Genomic DNA, 14,322 nt, shown 5'->3' with positions numbered 1-14,322 from the left:
ATCAGTCACATAAGAGGGATAGAGAGAAAGAAACAGAAGAAAAACAGATGGAAGATAAAACTACATCTAATGTGGAAATGTTACTGAGAAACCCACACAGAGTAATTCTGTTGTGCCCTTTAGCTGTATTTTGTGTCTTTTAGCTCATTGTTTTTGTTTTCCTCTCTGCAAACTCCACTTTCATCATTTTTTTTAAAAGCCCCAAATGCAGACAGACAAAGTTAGCAAGTAGCTGGTCAAAATAGTGGAGCATTTAGCAGCTAAAGAGCCAGATATTTCCTTCAAGGAGGAGACCAAAAGAGCACTTAGAGGAGAGTGAACTTTGGGCAATTTATCAGGTGGCCAGAGACGCAACCCCAGATGATTGATAATGTTGCTTTGTCTGCTGGAAATAGACAACAATTTGCCAACAGGTTTTCCGTAACAACTTAATAAGGTGCTTATATGTCAATTTGGAAAGCTTGTTCCACTGCTCTAAATCACCTCTGTTAATTGTGTCATCTACAAACGTTTATATCTTGAGAATACGTGTCTAGACTGTCATATTATGCTGTACTCCACTCCACTCTTTCCTTCTTTAGAAAAAGCACTTGCTTAATAAATTGCGTAAATGTCATCAAATCTAGCAGGAGCAACTTATAGCAAGTATTAAAACAATTTACAGTACTTCTCATTGACGACAGGTGAGCAGTCGCCACCGCGACCTCAGAAACTCAAAGCTGCCAGTTAATGTCAGCTGTGATGAATGAGAATTTGCTATAGGGCTTGAATGGGTTTCCGCTCTAGTGAAGGAATTACTTTCTGTGCGTAGAGTTGAGGATGGGGTTATTGAGAAATTCCTCTTTCCAATGGCACCAACCTGTTTCTTCTCCCATCATTGAATGACTAAAGATGGATCATGAATGTGAATGTAGAGGCAGTGGAAATACACAAGAGGCTGTATTACTCCGTCATTCAGCTGGCAGTGTGTCCATCAACATCCACCCTGGTGGATACATCCACTGTGCAAATATCCTTGACCTAGAATGTGAAAATATTGTTTATCACTAGAGAGCATCAGCTAACACATACAGTATGTAGATGTGCTGTTCTGTGTGTGTTCTTTAGAGTGTTTAGTATGGTGTGTGTGTTAAAATGTTTTTTTCTTGTGTGTATTTGTCTATGTCATTACCGGAATAGAGAGACATCTGTGCTCATTATGCTGATGGATAGAAACCTGTAGAAATCTGCTAGTAATAAAGGGTTTGGTAGACACAATATCTTTTTCTATATGCATTATTCTCTGACTCATTTCTGGTTTAAGTGCCAGTCAGAGTCATCGCAAATCATCCTGTCAACCCGTCACTAACACTGTTCTCTCTTTCATGTTCACGTCCTGCGTGTATGTATAAGAAACTTTGTGATTAAGATGTCATTCTGTCAGTGATGTCAGTCTGAGAACGCAATGTGCATCAGTTAAATAGGCTTTGACTCTTTGACTCCTCTGTCATAAATGCCACTGAATCACCACCACTGCCTTGGCGGAGACTCAGGGCGTGGACGCTGGCCATCTGGGCCAAGGAATGAGGACAGAGCTGTGGACACAGACTGCCTGCGGGGTATGCATCCATTTGGCTTATAATGATGCTCTCAGCAATACAGACTGGATTTATTGAGAAGTAACAGTGTGCTTGTTGCCATGACGATGTTGGTTGTTGCTGGATGGGCCCAAAAAAAAAGGGGGGGGGGGGTACGTAAGTAGAAGGGAATCATCAAGTGTAAATTGGCCATATTCGGACGTCAGACTCGGCTGTACTCATTAGATGTCTCACTGAACTTTCATCAGTTTATCATCAGCCTCAGATTTACTCAGGCTGCAGCTGTGTGTGTGTTGAAAATGTTAGCATGCCAGCATTTGCATATGTTTTAACAACTGTTGTATATAAACATACTTAGGTTTAGCATGGCCTTCAATATTTTATATATTATATATAATGTATATTTTATTTTCTGTACTGAGGTCTCACTTGTAAATGAGTAATTGTAAAGCAATAGCAAAACTTACAAATAACTCCTTTAAAGTATAGTATATGCATGTATATGTATTCGGTCATTAGTTTTGGCTTCATGCTGTTATGAAGAGTCATCAAAGGCATTAGGATTTATCATCTGGAGACGTAAAATGTCCGGACAAACTTTTATGACAATTCATCAAATATTTGAGCAAAATGTTGGACCAAATCAAATCCTGATTTTAGTTTTTTAGTTCTAGTTAGTTTTAGTTTGTTGATACCTCAATGTCACCTAGTCTCCTATTCTTACACATCCTCACTCTCCTCAGATAGTATAATCAAGATTTTTTTCAACGGTGAAGAATTTTTAGTTGTTAAAAGTGGAAGAAAAATACAGTTTCTAAATTGACTAAAACGGAAATGGACGTCATCCCAGCCCAAGTCTCCTAACTGACCTCAGTATCTACTAATGTGTGTAACTCCCTAATATATGCGGCGGCAAGGCCCTAGTGACTGTTAATCACCACTGGAGCGACTCTCTGCTAGCCTGTTGCATGTACTGTAGCACAGTGACCTACTTAATGTGGTGTGTTGTTGGTGTCTCATATCTTGCCCGACACACAGACAACAGAATGGGCCGATGTATCAGGACTTCATTATCATAACCTTTCCCTCCGGTTTTCCTCTCAGACTTTCCATTAGCCAGCCTGTGTAAGATGAAAGCTCCATGGGTGTATGTATGTATGTGAATGTCTGTGTGCGTATGTGTGTGATTTGTGTGTATGCACGTATATGATAGTTCCATTATATATTTGTGTTAGGAGCAACACAGATGGGTAGTCACAGTATTGTTGAATCAGTACAGGGACACTGAGGTTGTTTTTTAAGCATCATTGTCCTTTAGCAGTACATTGAAACTGGAAGCACACACACACGTACAAAACACACCTGCTGGCCATTTCTTCCTACGAACTCCTATAAATGCCATCTTATGATCTTGCCAGCAGCGATCTGTGTGGCCTCAATAAGAATCATATCACCAGCAAATACCACGAAATGGGGTCAACAATGATGTCTTGTCAGGTAACTGGGACATAAAGCACTGAAAACTGAAACGAGCGTAATGGAACACATGGAGCGCAAAACAGACATCATGAGGCTTCATCACTTCTACGGACCAATTGTCTCGGGTATTTTAACATCTGGGTCATTCACACCTTGATGTTCTATTAGAGCTGTAAAGGTCATGTCGGTCAAGATTATTTAATGCTGAAATTGTATTCAACAAGAGTCCCCTGTCTCCTGCTCTTAGCTATGAAATAGTTGCTTTTTCCATTTTGTCCAGACTAGATATCACTCTGAGCATTTATTGACTTTGCAGAAGAGAAAATGGCCCAGTTTGCTGTAATCTTGTTTGGTTCTTTGGTCATTGACTTATTTATTAAATCAGTGTTCGATAAGCCCTACGCTCGGTCACGTCCATTACGACCTCAGGCTTTACTGGAAATACTTAACAGAGCTGATCAAAGGTAGAATAAGTAGGTCAACTAATCAGTTGTCATCAAAGCTCTTGAAACCGAACAATCTTATGTAGTTTTTATTTTAATGATAACACATTTCTGCAGAATACAAATATATTTATAGGTGCAGTAGTTTCACCTGACTACAGACTGTAAAGTGGTGCAGTCTGACGCACATGAATCACTGCAAAACCTCAATAGGACACTGTGTTTACTTTTGTGTTGAATGTATTACGCATCAAAAAAAAAGTCTATTTATTTCATATTAAAAGATCTGTTGTCTGGGGATGCCAAAGTTTACACATGGTTAAAAGCTAAAACCAAAAGTAGATCCATATCCTGTATCTCAGTCCAAAATCTAAATAAAACTGTCATTATTAAGAAGCACCTTAGCAGTCCATTGAGATTCTCCATAACCAAACAACTTAATCTGTGTATTTTGAAATGCATTAACCCACAGCAGCATGTCTGAACCTGGCAGTCGAAGCTGGCAAGCGAGTTCAATCAGAGACACTTCCATCAAGGAATTGTCCACTTTTCCAATACACTAGCAAATGGTTTATAGGTTAACTAAATATTAATTTTTATCAGCCATTCAGCCGTTTTCAGTCTTAAACAGTTAAAAACAAAATCTGTCAATGAGAGAAAAGATGATAAACAAAGATAAAGACATTAAATTACAACAAAATCAAGCAATTAAGTAACTGTCTTAAGCCTTTTTCAGACATGGAATACTTTGCATTGCTGGCTTCATCAAGCTGTTAAAGTGACACCTTTGTACCTTTCAGGCATGGGTGGCCTGTGTTATTGTGATATTTGGCATCTAACGTGAAACTAGACAGTGGAAGTTACGTATAACAACAGCGTCCCTTACACTCCTGTTAAGCTGCCCGGTTGTCTCGTCATCAGCGCAAAGGGAGAGCTGCTCTCTGATCTTGGCGTCTGACCAATTTTTAGACATTTTCTATTGTGTTGTTATCCGAAAAAGCAATTCCTCTCTGCATTCAAACCCGCTGCTTTTCGAATGATGTCTGGGATTAGGTTGCTAGGCTATCATAATTGGAAGACACACAATACATGAAAACCTCCTACGTCAATCACAACCTTGTACGTGCTTTTCCATCAGTGTTACTGCATTCATTCAAACTTTTTCCGTGTTGAAAGTGATACCGAAATGTTACTGGGTCCCACCTACTAATACCTAATAATAATAATAATAATAATAATAAAACATAATAACAATAAAACCTAATAATAATAATAATAATAATAATAATGCTGCCATTGTGACTTTTACAGAAAAGTAACCAGGGGTTAACCAGTCGAAAGTATTTTAAGTGTATGGGCAAACATCAACTTTGCCTTACGATGCTTTTGGGCAACGGGGTGCTAACACAAAGGGGTGCATGTCTAAAAGTAGCATTAATTAACTTATTTCAAGAAATTACTTCTTTCACACATATGGCACAAAATGTAAGTGAACGCCACTGCACTGAGGACAAGTTCAATCAGACTCACCCCATCTTAAGAATAGTTTGCCACCTCCGATTTTAAATCAGATTCTGCAGCTGAATACAAGATTAGGTGTTAACATGGACATTTCTCCCCATGGACTTTGAAGTAGGGCGACACAGAGACCTAATTTCTGTTAGATGGAACCATATATTATGTGGGACAGCTTCCCAGCCAGTGTTCACAGTTTGCATCCTCCCAAAAGGCATTGTGATTCCATATCTTGTGAATAAATGGCCGTAATATGTCTAGGTGCAGCTCTTGAGACAGTTTGTTCATATATCTCACTGTCCGCTCATTGTGAGATGGTGTGTGTTCCCTGTGGTTTGTGACGCACCTCCCAAATCCATCTCCTGTACCAACCTGATTTCCCATCTCGTGTCATTCACTGGTTAAAAGCCGAAGGTATGGCTACACTCATATAAGAAAAATGCACTTACATTTCTCAAGGGTTTTTGTACTTCCTGTTGCTGTACTTTATCTGTGCTGTGTGTGTGTACATAATCCCTTTGGGGCTTTTGGTAACACATTCTTTCACAGTGGCTTCACTTTATACTCACTGTATTTATTCCCGCTACCTCATCATTGTAATTCGCTACCTCATCATTGTAATTCATTGTAATTCACAGTGTAATTTATTGTACCCTACATATGCACATCTCCACTTTACTTATGCACACCCTCACTTTACATACCTGTACAGCACACACTTGCACTTTAACTGCTCTTTTGCACTTCTGGTTAGATACTAAACTGCATTTCGTTGTCTTAGTACGTGTACTCTGTGCAATGACAATAAAGTTGAATCTAATCTAAAAAATCTAATCTATACGGTGCTCAATGGAAATATTTACACTTTCAGCTATAGTCTCTGAAAATCTTCATGTCACATAATGTATTTAAACTGGCTCCACGGTACAGCACTGTCATGAAGTGCTAAAAGACCACTATTTTGTACTTTATTTTCTGGATTGGAATGGATTAAAAAATTATGGATTGTGGATTGAAATTTTTCTCTGGTGTTAAAGGCCTTAAATCCATCCAGCATCAGAAGAAAAATATTACATATTTATATTAAAACATTTTATATGATATAATATCGATCTTCTCTGTCAAACAGGATCTTACAAGTAGGCTATATTATTTCATCTCTTTCACTTTTTATTGTTCCTGTTAGTAATACAGATTTCAGGTTATTCTACTGCTGCAGTCGGTGAACGTCAGCTTGGATAACATTATCCACTCAGTGTGTAAGTGTAAGATACATTTTAAAATCACACACATGAATTGGACTTGCTATTTACTTAAACTAATGAGCCACAGAAAATGATGTTGACATTCAGTGGCCCAATTTTGAGCGATGCCATTTCGGCTGATGTTTCATCTGTTGGTGATTCACAAAATGACCCTCTGCTGTCATTATAATCTCCCCTCTTGTTTATGAGTTACAGCTGTTCTGACACTGAGAGGTGGAAAACAGAGCAATCTCTGAAGGCCACAGATGGTGGCGGAGTGTGTGAGTGCATCTTAATTTGTGTCTCTCTATGCATATGCAAACACCTTAGGATGTGAAGATGGGAGCATGATGAAAAACATGAATAGACAGAGAGAGAGGGAGAGCATCAAATACTAATCCGTTCTGGACTTAAAAGGTGGCTAGCAAAGTGAGAACTACTTTCCCAGCTGATGGAGTCATGTTTATGGTCATGAGCACTGGTCATACAAAGTCATAATGATCCCACGTTTAAAAAGCCTTCACTGAATCGCTGGTGATTTTTGAAGCTCCTCTTTAGCAAGTTTTTACATCTGGATCCTTGAAGCCACAGGAACCACAAGCATGTGAAAGCTTTTTTTTTTAATGTGTTAGCAGCAGCGTGCATTGTTTCTATTTAGTGACGTTCACCTTGACATCGGCCATTATTGGCAGACTGTTGAGTTGTATGGAAATTGTAGTTCAAAATAGCAGCTTTTGTGGCAGTCTCTTGAATTAAACACTTTGATGCATATTGACTGTGTAATGTGAGTTAGAGGCATTGGTAAAAAGACCTCCGCAGAAGGTTCAGATCACAGCTGAATACGGCACATGAAATGAATAACCAATAGATTCTGGGATTGCAGTGTCGTTTTTCCAAGTGACCCTTGCACTTTGGGTTGAATAAAACATAAAAAATGAAGTTTTTTTGAGTCAATGCATTATCTTGCACATAGAGTCTGGAACCGTTGCGTTGTGGTGGTGTGTTAGATGTTTTAGGACACATAACAAACAAAAATTGCCCAAGCTCTAACCATGTTTAATGGTAAGCAGTTGTGTATGTTATGGTAAGTTCTACATTTTGGCCTAAATCACTTATTTCTTGTTTTCATTTTGTCCTTTTGCAGTGAAGGAGGTTAAAAGAAGAAGAAGCCTAGAGAAGTGGAGGATATTCACAGAGCACAGGAGGAGGTATAGTAAAAATTTACTCTGGCGTGAAAGGCCTGTAGACCATTAGATGACATAGACAGGTTTGGTCAAAGTTGTGTTTAACCTAGCTTAGTACAAAGACTAAATTGAGGGGGAAAACTAGCATCCATTACAAATTTAAAAAATATGCCTTCCAACTGGAGGCGGGTCATTTGGGGCAAGTGAGGAATAATCCCGCCTGTTGGTAGCAAGAAAGAAACAGCACTGCGTTATGTTGTCAGGTGTTACACTATTACACTATTAGTTTTAGCTAGGTGTTTCTAATAAATTGCCAACTGAGTGTTTTCCAGGAACACAATCTCTCGTTATGCCATTTTGCTGTTACTCTGTTTGATGGTGCAAGAGGCAAAACAAAACTTACAGTGCCAAAAAAAACAAAAAAAAACAGATTGATATACTGATTGAATGTGCGGGTGTGAGAAGGAGGACTTACAAAGTGGATTTGGAGAGACTCTTGAGATCTTGAGTTATGGTACAGTAGCCAGTGTTTTTGAGCCAATGTTCTTCTAAATGCCTCTCCATCACCACACAAATCAAATTACAAGAATAAGGGCCCATAACAGATTGGATAGGTGTTATTCAAAACTTTAATTGTATAAAATGTATAAGATTTAGTGGTTTTTGAAGTGGTATAAGGGTGTTTTGACCATAATTTTTTTTTTCTACTGGACATTTTTTAATGCCTTGATAAGAATGCGTAACATCTGTTTTTTGTCTCCAAAGCCCACTGTCTTCATTACTATAAAACGTGTTTAGATTAGCCAAGTTAAGAAGTGTCAAATTGTCAGACGGATCAGTCCCAGCCAGCGAGAAAGAGATAGTTTAAGGCAAATTTTTTTTTAATTACAAGATGAAGGTTAAAGAAGGTTCAGTGCTGTTCCAGTATCAGTCAGACAAAATGAACTTGAATTGAAAACGTAAAATATATTTGAATGTACTCCCAGCTTCTCAGTGGTGGAGACAATCAGCACTGTGTCCTGTCCAAAAGTGTGCAGACTGTGCACCTCCCAGTGGCACCCAGTGGTCACCTGTTTAAACACTGTTCCTGCTCCTACACATATCCATATGCTGTTCACTTTGTGTGCAAGTCTGTCGGAGTATCATCATGAGATGTTTTTGTTGCATTTGTATGCAGTGCTGACTTAAGTTAAACATCTATGATTAGCAGTTACAGCAGCAATAGGTTCAGCAGTTTTCACCCTTCATCTTCCGTCCACGCTACTGTATCAAATCCATACCAACCTGCTGTTTCTGCTGCTCGCCCTCAAGGTAAATGTGTCAAGGAGTTTTTCGATGAATCCAGGATGAGGGATTTTAGAAATCACAGCACACTAATTGGCTGGATAGCCCAGGGCTATTATGCCCAACCTAATATAATTTCATCAATGTAGGAGCTGCAATACAAGGCCAGGCACTGGAAATTCAAACAGCCAGGGGAGGCAGAAAGTGTTAAAAAAGCAACTTTGTTAATCCTGCAGTCAGTTGGAAGGAACAGTTGAAACAGTCCTGCTTGTTTTCCTGTGCTAAAATGCCTAAATATTTACTAAGTGACACATTAATTGCGAGAGACACAAAGAGATGAGATATATGACTCAGAGCCAAACAAATTCTGACATTTTAGCTGCTGTCAGATAAAACTCTTTATACAAAGCTAGAAATGCTAAGACCTGGCCTCCCCTCACCTAAAGTATTGTCTACAAGAAAACATAATTGAAAAGAACGTAAATGTTACATGGACATGTGAACCAACAAAGGACTAAGGCTTCTCTCGAAAGATTAATCGCATTTCATCGCAGACAAAGAAATTATCACTATATTCTGGCTCATCTTGATAAAAGATGCACTTTAGTTGCAGCTGTAAATTGGGTCATTTTCGTGTCAGCACATTCAGGGGTCAAGGCTGATTGATGCTGTTTTTCTGTGTATGAAATGTCAGCTGCCTGCCTTGACAATTTTGAGTGACAGAAATAGGTCATGTCTAGCTTGTAGCAGACAAACAAGAACATGGCCACAGGTTTGTATAATGAGAAACGTGAAGGTGGCCTATTAACATACATTGATTTCTTTTTCACCATCTCCTTCTAACCCTTCAGTGACTAAAAGCATCCTGTTTTTCATGAGGACGGGAGTGTTGTCCGCTCTCCCTCCTACACACGCAAAAACAAAAAGATCATCTCTCAAGTGAGCTATTTAACAACTGAAACAAGAACAGAGAATAAGAACTTCCGTTTTCATTTTTATTTTCCATAAAACATCGTAAAAAAAAAAAAAAAAAAAAAATAGGTCATATAATTGATTTAGGAAAGCTGAACACACAAAGGTCACAGAATTGCTGTATTTCTGTCACAGGAAGCTCGTCTATGAAAAGATCATGTAAAGCTACTTTCACATTTGCTTTTGTCATGAAACAATCACATCACATTGAGTCTTTAACACAGCTTTCTAATCTGTCTAAGAAAGAAGTGGACCATTTATTTATTTACATTTATTAGCCCTTTAAAAATATCATTGCACATTCATACATAGAGAACGGTCATTTACCTTTTCACACCAACACTGCTGTGACAAAATGTGTTTGTTGTTGGTGTGAGAGGGTGAACCTGGGTCAATACAGTAAATATAAAGATACTACCTTTGTAACATTTATTAAGTTACACCACATCAATCATGTTGCCCTCCATCTTAAATCTCCACCTATTTTCATTAACCCATTTTATACACAAGAGTTTGTGTGTTTGAAAACGGGCAAGAATAACACATAAAACGTGATGGATGTGTACGGGACACAGGGAAAAACAGATAGACAGACAAAAGATGATTTTTAAAGGATGATACAAGAGGTTTTCCATGTTTAAGCCCTCACTGCCAACCCATGCAACAGGTATATTTCTGGTATTAACAGTAATCTATCACATTGAACATCTTATTGCACTTTTTAGTTTTACATTTTGGTGCTGCTACATGATGGTGCGATTTTGAGCGGAGGCTGTTTTGTAAACTCATTGTTGCTGTGGACGAAGCTCTGACAGTGGGAGATTTGAAAGTCTGCTTTTTCATTCAAGATTAGACAAACTCAGTCCTTTCCACAATGTTTACGTTTGCACACTGCTTTCCTTCAAGATCAGATACATATTTATTCTGTGCAATGTTTTAGTTATTCTAAGCAGATTACTATTATGTATAGTTAATCAGGCAAAATGTACAAAACTGGTAGAGTGAGGAACATTTCATTTTAAATCCAGTAGAATAAATGCAACAATCGTCTAGTCAACAAAACCCTTGATGATAAAGCTTGTGTTTTGAAATTGTAAAGTGCAGTCAAGAATTCAGAATAGAAGCTGTGTTTCAGTATTCACTCAAACAGAATACTTCTTAATACTTTAAAGAGTATGGTTCTGAAAGAGGCAGAGCAAATACTGGGTTGAAGGGTGAATCAAAGGGAAGCTTATTGATTTGGAGTAATGTTTATTCTCAAGTGTCGTGAGTAGCCTTTCTTTGACTCCACCGATGGTGTGGGGCATTCAGCTTCGTCACTCTCACCATGTGCATGTGTGTGCTTAATTGTGCATCTCCTCAGACAATTTCCTGACTGATGAATATTGAGTGTTGACATTTCTTTGAAACTGGGTACTTATCGAGTGAGCACAGCAAGAACACTCAAAAGTGGGTCAGTGTCTGCAGTCATGCTCTTGGACGCAGCACCTCTGAAACCTGTGTGTTCGGCCTCAGCTAAACTGCAGTGCAGGGAGCACTAACACCCTTTGATGTGATTTTTTTTTTTTCCTCTCCCTATCTATTCCAACCTACAGAAAGATGTGTTTGAAAGGCACTGTGGAAGTGTGTTATGTCCTGCGCCCACGTGGCTCCGGAAAGAGGGAGTCTACTGGTGTTAAACATACCCCTCCCTTTCCTCCACAAGTCACAGAGGTGGAAAATGAATGGCACCAGATTAGCCCTCACCTGGTGTGGTGTTGCATGAAGATAAGTTGACGCAGGTTTAACCTGTGCTACTGCTGGAAAGCTTGAGGTGCAGGGAACCAGAGAGAGCAGTAGGAGGGAAGTGGAAAAAAAGTACAGGACTCTTGTTTATCAGTGGCAATTAACACAGTAGCTCAATATATATCTCTTGCAGATATTTCCACATTTGTTATAAATTAGGGTGACAACTTACAATTATTTTAATTATCAATTAATCTTCTTGTTTTGATTTAATGTTTAATCACTTTTGTGCATAAAACGTCAGAAAAGAGTGAAAAATGCTGAATAATTTCCTGAAGCCCAAGAATCGTCCTCAAATGTCTTGTTTTATCAACAGTCCAAAACTCAAAGATATTTAATTTATCAATTTATAATATGACACATAACCGCATAATATTCTCACAATTTAGAAGCTGCAACCAGCAAGTAATATTTGAGAATCATAATAGTTGCTGGTTAGTTTTGTGTTGATCTGATCAATGCAGCTCTATTGGCGACATGAATTCCTCATTAAATACAGTGGTCTTTGAGATTCCCCTTAAAACAATTACCAACATTTATTGAAGTCAATTAAAATATAAGCAAATGAAAGGAATAATGGCATTGACTGCATGATGCATTAGGCTGCATTCCCATTGAAAAACCCCCCACATTCATTTGAACATCATGCTGTGATCTTTGTGATAAAATGAAAGGATTACTACCTTGATAGTTTTCAAGGGCAGTAAAATCCTTCCTGATAATGATGTAAACTCTTCTGCAGTATTATTTGATAAGCATTCAAATGAATGGATCTGTGACTCAAACTGAACCTCACTGATCATATTTCATCATTTCAGTACCTGAACAAATGCTAATGCATCTGCTTGCATTGCTGTACCGCAGAGCTTTTTTCTTATTCTAAAATACCACCGATGAACTTGTGTGGGAGGGCCCTTCAGTAGCCCCACTGACCAGCAGGGGACTGAGTCTGTGGCCATGGCTCCAGGGTCAAGAAAGGAAAACTGCCTTAAAAGTCACAATCCTCCCAACAAGCAGGATAAATAATTCCCTTAAGCTATACTGCAGACATGATAGACTCGGCTGCAGCATCAGTGCAGCACATACATCAGTCATCTGGTATAGGGGAGTTACAGTTCCCATGGTAGATATAAACAGGTCCATCACAGCGATAATACAGCTGAAACACGTCTCCGTATCCGTGGTCCCTCCACCAGGTGCACAGCTGCCTGTTCCAGCCACAGGCCAGGGAATAAAACAGTTCAGGATGCTCCATGCCGATCATGGTGAAGAAGTCCTGGTCACCGAGGTGGCCCCTGAAGCGGTACTGGTCGGCCAGTTTGGCCACGTTGCTGGGCTTCAACAGCTGGTTGTAGAGAGCTGAGGCCCTCATCGCTCCCAGGTCCAGTAACATCACGCCACTGTTGAAGCCTGGGAGACCATCAGGAGGAGGTTCACCTACTCTGGTCTGAGGGTTCTCCTTACGATACTGCCAAAAGGTGTGTCTGCAGAAAGAGGGAAAGAGGTGTTAGCAGAAGCTTAGTCAACATGACTGTGAGTTCGTTGGCAGGGCCAATCGGCAAACTGTGGAAGTGGTTCACATGATGACAATGAATGATGAAAATATTTTACCTTCTAGTCTATATTTGGTGTCACAATGACACCAGTAATTAAGACAGACATTTTTTTTTTTTTTTTTAAATGAAATCAGTTCAAATGAATAAATCAAATTGTAGATTTGCCATGCAAAGGGAAAGTCAATTTGACAAACAGCTGGAGTCACAAAAGGAGAAGTCATCATATTAGTTTTGTCGCAGAATCCTATTTTATATAACCCTGCTCTTCTGGAGTATTAACTGTTCCATAAGAGAGGCATGTTTGGCAGCCAGTTTGAGAAACAAGAGTCAATGTTACCAAGCGCTCGCCTCACTGAGCTTCCCACTCTACAGATTTTGCAAAAGAATTTTTACTGTGCAACTTTCTGGTGCCTGCAGGATTACTTTTGTCTATGCCCATTAATGACACCCAAACCTGTGCAAAACAAAACTCTTTCAGGTGATTAAAAAATTATATCATAACTACAAGATGCAGAAAAGTCACAAACCATCTGTGACACACATTTCCCTCTGTAAAACACAATCACTTTTTGGTTGAGTGATTAAAAACAATACCTTCCTGAATCTGTGCACAGTCACGAATCTGTGCACCAGCAGTGAAATATCTCACTCATGTAGGTTTGGGCTGCTGTGCATTTAGAAAAGTGAGGGGCATCTCTGTTTCAGTCATTTGCTGAACAAACAACACTGTGGCCAAAAACAGGAAGAGAGTTGGTCCAGGACTGTCAAAGGCTTGTGCCAACTCAGCACCCTGTTCTGCCAATATACCAACTCTGGAGTAGCTAAATGACACACAGAGCTTCATTCAACAAACATTTGTATGCACAGGTTTGATGTATGTGCACACAAGTAAGACCTCTTTGTAGGTCTTCTTAAAGTCATCTTATTTCCAGAGGTTTCCTAGGCAAGGAAAGTTTTAGCCTTGTGTAATATACAGTATAGTACTTTCTTTATATTATGCATCGTGTAAAGGGTCACTATTTTTGACACACTTGACTAACATGCCTGTCAGCAAATCTATCCAGCAATTTGATCTGGTTAAGTTGCAGTCCTGACATAAAATATACTACATTATTCCAGTATTTAGTGCCACGGGTGCTCAGCTCCGAGGCATCTATTAATATTCTGTTTCGGGTTTATTATTCTTCCGCCAAATTTCGGCGCGTAACTCGTCCCGCAGCTTTGAGAAAACCCCGGTAATATATACATCAAAACGTGCGTCTTGATCCCGAAAGGGGTGCTAT

The 14,322-nt window shown here is 39.2% G+C and overlaps 1 protein-coding gene across 2 annotated transcripts in view; it reads right to left on the bottom strand.

Annotated features, from left to right (window-relative positions):
* Positions 1-9,954: 9,954 nt before the first annotated feature.
* Positions 9,955-14,322, bottom strand: part of xxylt1 (xyloside xylosyltransferase 1) — a 34,450-nt gene continuing 30,082 nt past the window's right edge. For both annotated transcript variants that reach the window (XM_087171999.1, XM_023399233.2), the window contains exon 5: positions 9,955-12,967. In XM_087171999.1, the coding sequence (XP_087028125.1) occupies positions 12,571-12,967 (397 nt within the window). In that variant the 3' untranslated portion in view covers positions 9,955-12,570. The remainder of the gene's footprint in view (positions 12,968-14,322) is intronic.

This window comes from Seriola lalandi, unplaced genomic scaffold (assembly GCF_002814215.2).
Source record: "Seriola lalandi dorsalis isolate HSWRI2012SDOR001 ecotype SW California unplaced genomic scaffold, Sedor1 jcf7180002051035, whole genome shotgun sequence".
Taxonomy (NCBI): domain Eukaryota; kingdom Metazoa; phylum Chordata; class Actinopteri; order Carangiformes; family Carangidae; genus Seriola; species Seriola lalandi.
This window is presented reverse-complemented; position numbering and strand designations above follow the sequence as displayed.